Source organism: Saccostrea cucullata, unplaced genomic scaffold (genome assembly GCF_032062105.1).
Source record: "Saccostrea cucullata isolate Sc308-1 unplaced genomic scaffold, CSIRO_AGI_Scuc_v1 ctg9219, whole genome shotgun sequence".
NCBI lineage: Eukaryota > Metazoa > Mollusca > Bivalvia > Ostreida > Ostreidae > Saccostrea > Saccostrea cuccullata.
This window is the reverse complement of record NW_026925338.1, coordinates 16,723-25,938: the sequence shown is the minus strand read 5'-3', so window position 1 is coordinate 25,938 and position 9,216 is coordinate 16,723. Positions and strand designations below refer to the sequence as shown.

General features: G+C 36.7%; 1 protein-coding gene across 1 annotated transcript; it reads left to right on the top strand.

Moving 5' to 3' along the window:
• Positions 1-7,456: 7,456 nt before the first annotated feature.
• LOC134268629 (uncharacterized) lies at positions 7,457-7,968 on the top strand. The gene is made up of 2 exons (XM_062750885.1): positions 7,457-7,604; positions 7,661-7,968. Exons 1-2 carry the CDS (start codon positions 7,457-7,459, stop codon positions 7,966-7,968), a joined length of 456 nt encoding a protein of 151 aa, XP_062606869.1.
• Positions 7,969-9,216: the final 1,248 nt, after the last annotated feature.

Genomic DNA, 9,216 nt, shown 5'->3' with positions numbered 1-9,216 from the left:
GCCCCGTTTGTTTTATTAGTATTTATAGTATTACATGTCGCTATTTTTAGCGCAGGGGCATGAGGAGAGTTATTGCGTATAAAACAGGTTCTCGGCGGACTTTATGTTCTTATTACATCTATTAGAACTGTTTGATAAAGGCTAAATAAATAAAACACCATGGATTGTGTAAAATTTTGAGAATACCGAACATGAAAATATGAATATATACATGTATGTGACTTCAGTTCTGCATATGCTTCACATCGTGTAAAGCGATTCCGTGGTCTAGTGGTTATGTCACTTCAAATGTGAGAGGTCCCGGGATCGAATCTCGGCCGCTCCTTTCTTTTTTTTCTTTTTTTTTTTTTTCTTTTTTTTTTTTTTTTTTTTACTAAATGATAGTATTCAGCATGTGAAATGAAAAATTTATGAGGTATAAAATCATCAATACAGTGTGATAAATATTCCATATAAAAAGAATCTTCTATACACATAATAAAGAATAAGCAATCAAATCTTTATATGCATATTGACATACTTGTATTTTATTTGCTTCAGTATACATGTATACATTTAATAATTCTACAAATTCAGTCAGGGGGATCCGACTTTTTCCCTAAACGGGGGACACGAATTCTCTGAATTAGCTTGTTTTACATTTATTTCTACTGTGAAATGTGGACTATGTGTGTGTGTAAATATTGTGTGTAGACATGTAAATAAATTAGTGAACTTTAACAGTTGTTTAATACGGACTTATCATTCAGCACAATACTAAGGAAAGTTGGAACTTAAGGGAAAAACCGCTCGGACAATAAATATGTAGACACTCGGCAGTATAAGCCGACTTCCCTGCAGCTCGGCCTGCGCCACAACTGGTGGCCAGCGGTGGGATCCGTGTTGATTCATGTGGATTTGTGAGATTCATATGGATTTAAATTCATGGATTTTACGGACCGTTCAAAATAGTGAATGAATTGGATAATTTCAGTGAAATTGAAAAATGGAAAAATTTTCATTTGTGAAACATTATACTATTAAGAAAAATGGAGTTGGGTATGTGAAATATTTTGTGGACTTGGAAATTTACGATTTAAAGTGTACCAGATGTGATCACACATTCTCTAAATCTAAAGCCAAAAACAAAGTTATAATGGAGTGTGAAAAATGTGCAACCTCAGTGTTCCGATTTTCCTGTCCTCGTTGTGGCAATGTGGAATACCGTTAGTGCATTCGCAAAAATGAGTTATGTCAACGTATATGATTTAGATGAATCCGGAAATTTTGTGTTAATTGGAAGTGTTAATGTTAACCTCCGAAAAGAGTGTCCAAACTGCTATGTAATGTTTGTGAAAAGTGAGAATCGCCATTGTATTAATTCTCAACATTATGTTTGGAGGGGAACGCACGACGTTTTCACCGAGAGATATGGAATTAACTGGTAATGTACCCTCAGCCAGCACACCTGGATTACAAGTAGGAACCTCACCAAAAACGCCAGGATCAACAGCAAGACGCAGACTTTTACCAGAATTTGATCAGGAATCACCATCACCTATTCTACCTACAGAATACAATGAATCTACAGCAATGTATGAGAACAACATTCATTGCAAATCTTTGGAAAATAAGGATTCCGGATGGAGTTCTTTCCTGAGATTATGGACTACTGTGATTTTACTGTGTGTGCTAGTGATTATTACTGTTTACCATTATTTTCCGGGATATCTACTGTATTGCCTTACGAGAGAAGTTCTGGTGATATCATTGTTCTTAGTTCTTCTCGCGATTCTAGTAAGTGCTGTGTGGAAAATGTGGAAGGATCATCGTAGTGTCGAGTACCTTTCCGGAATAAGGAGACTACAGCCTAATAGTTCTTCAAGGAACTTTGCCCCGGAAACTGATCAACTGGTACTGACGAGTGAACAAAGCGCCAAATCGTTAAATGTTCAAATTAAACGAATTTTTAAAGGTGATAGCACTGATGTATGGAGTGAATTTATTCGCTACTTCGAAAATATATCTACTTTGAATAGATGGTCCACAGATATGAAACGACGAGTACTAATGACAACTTTCCGTGGTCAAGCAGAAACATTTGCTTATGGTTTACCAGATAGCGTACTACAGAGTTACGAATCATTGGTGGAAAATATGGATCACAGATTTGGTGATAGAGTCATGAAGGAAAGCTATATTGCAGAAGCTAAGATGCGTCGAAAAATGAAAACAGAGTCATTCCGTGATTTTGGCCAGTCAATTGCTGATTTATTGAGGAGAGCCCATCCAAATAATAGAGAGTATGTTGAGGAGGCTAGTCTCAAGACCTTCATGGATAACTGTTCTGACAATGAGGATTTCCGTCTAGCTGTTAAGCGCACCAGACCTGCAAGTCTTCAAGATGCAGTTACTGCGGCTATGCAAGAAGAATGTATACGAATGACTGAAAACCTGAAGATGAAAGAAAGAAGAGTAGAAAGACCTGTTTATGATATTCGTAATTCTTATTCAAGAATTGTCAACAAGAATAACCATCCAGAGCGAGGTAGTTCTAAACAAGTGAAGCGATGCTACAGATGCAATTCCACAGGACATTTACTAAAGGACTGTCCGAATAATACACTTAACCAAAGTAAACGTGAAGTAAGGGAGCCTTTAAACGCGAGTCAGCCGAGGCAGTAGGCCATGCGTCAGCAAAGTTAAGGAAGCGGCCTTGTACTGTTAATCTACAATATCGTGATGTTAAGGAAATTGATAGTGAGACAACACCGTCAGTAACTGTGGCAACACAAACAGATATTATAGAGGACCTGGATTATCATTCTTATGGGGATGAAACTCAAAAACCATACACATTCGTGGAGAATCTGGAATGAGGTTAAAAGGGTTTATAGAAGGAGCACCATTAGAATGGAAATTAGACACAGGAGCCATTAATACGTTCATAACAGAAGATGCCTACTACAGCATTCTTCCAGAACAACGACCAGTACTTGAGTTAGCAAAGAAGAAGTTTCAAGCTGCTGATGGAAATAACTTGCGTATTTTAGGAACAGCGAAAATGTTGATATCATTTGCTGGGTTTAGTGTGATATTTCGCGTATTTGTTGGAGGTGTTAAAACAAATTTACTTGGACTGGATTTCATAACAAAGTACAAATGTCAGTGGAACTTTGACAATACTTTTTGTATCCTGAAATGCGTATCAGATAGTAGTTTACAAGGATCTCATGTGTTTTCCATAGAAGACTGTGTAATTCCACCACATCATGAGGCAATTATTAAAGCTAGAGTTTACTCAGGACCAGGAGGAGGAATAGGAATTGTAGTGCCCTTGCAGAATTTTGTACTTAGCCATGGATTAGCAGTTGCTCATGTGCTTGTGAATTTGGATGCAAAACAAGATTGCATATATTTACGAGTATTTAATCCATTTGAGCAGGAAGTACGAGTAAAAGAGAATACGGCCGTAGCATTCGTTGAACCAGTTGAGAGTGTTTCATCTTCTGCCAACCTTACAGATGTGTGTAGTGTGGATGAGACAACAAATAGGAAATTGCCAGATTTCCTTGAGCCAGTGTTCACTGAGGGATGTGAACATTTGACTGAAGAGCAAACAAAGAAATTTAAAGATTTTCTCCTGAGTCGGGTAGAGGGATTTGCTGACCCGAGTAAACCAGCTGAGAGGGCACGTGTTGGAGAACATTTTATAAAGTTGAAAGAAGAAATACCTTTTAAAGATACTGTACGAAGAGTCCCGATCTTTAAACGTGAGGTTATGGATAATGAGATCAAGAAACTGGAAGAACAAGTGCTAATTGAAAAGTCTAATAGTCCTTGGTCATCTCCTCTTGTCTTAGTACAGAAGAAAGATAAGAGCTGGAGACTATGTGTAGACTACCGGAAGCTAAACGCAAACACCATCAAGGATGCTTATCCAATCCCAAGAGTAGCAGATGATCTTGATTCCTTAGCTGGATCTGCGTGGTTTTCGTCGTTAGACTTAAACATGGCGTACCACCAAATTCCCATGCACAAGGGTGATAAAGAGAAAACAGCATTTGCTACCCCCCGTGGAGGATTATATCGATACACAGTAATGCCATTCGGACTGTGCAATGCACCGGCTACTTTTCAACGTGTTATTGAAAAAGTTTTGAGCGGACTACAGTGAAGAATATCAGTGTTATATCTCGACGATATCATAGTTCACAGCCGTGACTTTGATACACATCTAGAAAATTTAAACTTAGTACTTGATCGATTACAAGAGGCAAATTTAAAACTGAAGGCTAAGAAGTGCAACTTTTTCCAGAAGGAAGTGAATTTCCTAGGACATGTCGTATCTCAAGAAGGAATAAAGACCGATTCGTCCAAGATTACCTTAGTAAAAGAATGGAAAGTACCCAAGAATGTCTCTGAACTCAGAAGTTTTCTTGGATTGGCAGCATATTATCGTAGATTTATCCAAGGATTTGCTAAAATAGCAAAGTGTTTACACGCCCTTACCGGTAAAAATAGTACATGGAACTGGACTAGTGAATGTACGGAAGCCTTTGAATTACTAAAGGAGAAACTTGTGTCAGCCCCAATTCTTGGTTATCCGGATGTAAATGGATGTGAATTCATACTGGATACAGATGCTAGCAATGATGCTATTGGAGCAGTCCTGTCACAAATACAAGATGGTAGAGAAGTTGTTATTTGTTATGGAAGTCGTGTCCTGTCTAACTCAGAGAAAAACTACTGTGTTACAAGGAAAGAAATGCTCACAGTAGTATATTTCATCAAACAATTTAAGCATTATTTACTAGGACGAGAATTCTTATTACGGACTGACCACGGGTCACTAGTGTGGTTGCATAAAATAAAAGAACCAGAGGGTCAGATGGCAAGGTGGCTTCAACAACTAGGACCATATACCTTCAGAATTGAACACCGATCTGGAAAGGAACATGGAAATGCAGATGCCATGTCTAGAATTCCGTGTGATTCAACTTGTAGACAGTGCAAGCGTGAGTCTACAAATAGTGATAGTGACAAATTCTCTCATGTTAGTGAATTACGGGAAAAGTCTAACGCAATGAAAGAAGAAGAGGACGTGTTTGCTCTTCAAAGACTTTTTAGTGTTAATGTCAGTGACTGTGCGCCAATATTAAGAAGTACAAGGAAGAGAGCTAACAGACCTAATAGAGCAAAAGCTAGGAATCAACCAACAGAATCATTAGATACTCAGAACATTCAAAAACATCAACACGAAGATAACGGAATGCGGATTATAATTCAGTGGCTAAAAAAAGGCGAGAAACCCCCATTATCAGTGATATCTTGTGAAAATTCTGAGTGTAAATTTTGGTTTTCCAGATGGGATTTGTTGTATATGGATCGTGGAATATTGTGTGTTCGCTGGATAAATCCAGAAAATGAGGATTACAAAATATGTGTTCCGCGGAAATTACGAAGTGTTATTCTGTGGCAACTACATGATTCTAATAGTGCTGGACATATGGGAGAAAAGAGAACGCTTGCAAAAGTGCGAAATTCGCGTTATTATTGGCCAAGAATGCGACAAAGTGTGCATGATTATGTGTTATCCTGTGATATTTGTGAGGAGAGAAAAAATCCACCTAGAAAGAAAAGATCCTACATGAAGCAATATTTCAGTGGTGAACCGTTTGAAAGGATAGCAATTGATATTACTGGACCTTTTCCAAAATCGGACAAAGGATATTCTTACTTGTTAGTAGTGGCTGATTACTTTACCAAATTCATGGAGATTTTTCCATTGGTAAATTTAGAAGCGGAGACAGTTGCTGAAGTGATGTTTAAGGGCTGGATTAAACGTTATGGATGCCCAAATGAAATTCATTCGGATCAAGGGAGACAATTTGAGAGTAACTTATTCCAAGGCTTGTGTCGGATATTCCAGATTAATAAAACCCGGACAACCCCATATCACCCGCAATCAGATGGAATGGTTTAGCGACTGAATCGAACGATAAAAGAAATGTTATCCAAATACATATGTTCAAACCAGACGGACTGGGATCGTTATATAGATGGGATTGTTCTGGCATACAATACTACGCCACACGAAACTACGGGTTTGTCACCACATAGGATGGTATTTGGAAGAGAAGCAAAATTACCACTGAATCTCATGACTGAAAAAAGATCTAACAAACAGTGATGCCGAAGTCAATGACGCAGAATATGTGCGCAACTTAGAAAACAAATTAATCGAAATTCATCAATTAGCGAGGGAAACAATGAAAATTAATTCCGAGAGACAGAAGCGAAATTTTGACAGAAATATACGAAAATTATTCGTGCCATTTTAACAATGTAGAATTTTTTTATTAAATCGTTTGTACGATTAACTAAATCGTTTGTACGATTTACTAAATCGTTTGTACGATTTAGTAAATCGTTTGTACGATTTACTAAATCGTTTGTACGATTTACTAAATCGTTTGTACGATTTACTAAATCGTTTGTACGATTTAGTAAATCGTTTGTACGATTTAACAAATCGTTTGTACGATTTAATAAATCGTTTGTACGATTTACTAAATTAAATCGTACAAACGATTTATTAAATCGTACAAACGATTTATTAAATCGTACAAACGATTTACTAAATCGATTTACTAAATCGTACAAACGATTTACTAAATCGTACAAACGATTTACTAAATTTTAAATCGTACAAACGATTTAGTAAATCGTTTGTACGATTTAGTAAATCGTACAAACGATTTAAAAAAATATTTCTACATTGTTTAAATGGCACGAATACGCCGTCGTAAGAAATAACGTATGAAATTGGAGACTTTGTGCGCCGTAGTCAACCAAAAATTGTGGAAGGAACGAAACAAAAATTGGCTAGAAAATGGACTGGACCGTGGAGTGTTACAAAAAGACTATCAGATGTATTATACCTGATTAAACACTCGGAAAATTCGAAACCCGTTATCATTCACTCAGACAACCTTAAACGATATACCACGGCAGTAAAACTTTATCAGGTGTTAATTATGATGCTGATCCAGAAGACCCTGACGTTTCTAGTCTGCCGCTCCCCGACCAGACCGACCCAAGTGTCTCGACACCCCGTACGGAAACGACCAAACTTCAGAAGGATGAAAGGAACGTGAATCAGGAGTCGCAGCTTACCACCACCTTGACACGCAGGGGCCGTGAAGTAAAATTACCAAAGCGCTACTTGTTGTGACAATTCTAAGAAAATCTTTTGAGATGCTATGCTGTGCGAATTTTGTGGAAGAAATATTATAAGAAAAGATAATTTACAACGACACATCAGAGAAAACCATTTGGACCAACTAATTGTGAACTGTTCGTATTGCCAACGTCCATTTTCAAGAAATTTCAGCCTTAAAGACATTTACAAAGTTGTCATAAACTTTCTGACAAAAATGCGGGAAACGAAATAAAACTTAGTAAGAAGAAGAAGATGTCGCAGGAGGAACTAAACGAGGCTAAGAAGGCAGTTTTCATTAGCGCAATGTATGAGGACATTACTCCTGTCAACTCGCCACCGCGTCCGTCAACACAGTATGATCCAGTCAGTGAAGATGAAGATTGGCCGTCCTTGGATCCGGGTTAGAACAGGAGCTTTTGAACTCAACAAACAACGCCAAAGTAAATGCGTTTTTAGAAGACATTTCAAATGGCAGTGAGGATGTGCATTCAAACCTCAACGAATCTAGTGAATCGGAAAATAGCGTTGCGGAATCGATGCCAAATTCAACAACAGTGACGGAAACAATAATACTAAAAATGACAAAGAAAACCACCTATCATAGTGATGGTAACTCGGAAATTGTTCGTGATACCAAAATCTCACATTCCGAAACTGTGAATCCTGATGAAGTGGACCTTGTGAGATTTGCGACTGACATTTTAAATGAAGTGCCAGAACACTTTCGTAATCAAAATGTGAGAATTGTCGAATTAAAGGATTAAATCTATTGTTACTGACTTAAATGTAAATATGTGAACTTATGCTTAACTGTGAATGTGTAATATGAATTTTATTGTCAATTATGTCTTTATTGTTTGGTTTACATTATTCACAGATGTACAATCGGATTTGTTTTTATTAATGCTTTTTGTTTATTGATATTATTGTACATGTATTTGAAAATCTTTTATTACTTTTATTTGATTTATTATGTCAAGTTGAAGTACATGTATTGCAGATTTTATTGTTATCTATCATGTATGTTTTTCAGTTTCAATTTTTTTTCAATGTTTCGCTTAGCTTAGTTTTAGTTAGATTTTTTTTCTTTTATTTGAACGGAGTCAAATATTAAGTGGGGGAGAGTTGTAGAGAATTTATGTTAGTTGATTTTCAGATTCCGGATTGTTAGCTACTTATTATTAATCTCCTATTTAGCTGTATCACCTTATCTATTAGTAAGCATAGTCAGTTTATTGCCCTTTAATTACCGTGATAATTAGTTAATCACGGGTGGTCCTTGTATAATTTTATGTATTGCCTCCCCACTTAGAGGAGGTAGAATTTTCATTCCCCACATTGTGGAGGTTCAGTTTACTATATAAATGAGCGCATTTGATCATTTAAGGTAGATGAAGTTTAGTTGTTGTAGTTTTGTGTTTAGAGAGTTGAAGAAAAGTTATTCTATAGAGATAGTTGAAGTTAGTGATGCTATAGGATTTTGATGGAATTGATTCAGAATTGATTTATACTGGATTACGGGATTTTAGGATTTTATATACTGTATTTTCATTTGGATTATTTTACATTTATTTCTACTGTGAAATGTGGACTATGTGTGTGTGTAAATATTGTGTGTAGACATGTAAATAAATTAGTGAACTTTAATACGGACTTATCATTCAGCACAATACTAAGGAAAGTTGGAACTTAAGGGAAAAACCGCTCGGACAATAAATATGTAGACACTCGGCAGTATAAGCCGACTTCCCTGCAGCTCGGCCTGCGCCACACCTTGTTTATACATGGCATCATATCTTGTGTGTGAAATGTATTTCCGTATAATTTGATTTATTTACAAATTGTTCATGTTTGTCGTGTTGATGTGGAATTACTATAAATTCCCGAATTCTGATACTTTACCATTCTGTTGTGTTGGGAATGAACATTAGGAAGATGCATGTACTTTCAACATTATAAAAAATATAAAGCAAATCGAACACCTTTTTGTGTGCAGATCATGAAATGTACTG

What these genes read in the sequence shown, in the direction of transcription:
- LOC134268629 (XM_062750885.1), top strand. Translation starts at nt 7,457, where the DNA reads ATGTCGCAGGAGGAACTAAACGAGGCTAAGAAGGCAGTTTTCATTAGC. An exon ending in TTGGCCGTCCTTGGATCCGG is followed by an intron (nt 7,605 to 7,660) that starts GTTAGAACAGGA and finishes ATGCGTTTTTAG; the next exon opens with AAGACATTTCAAATGGCAGT.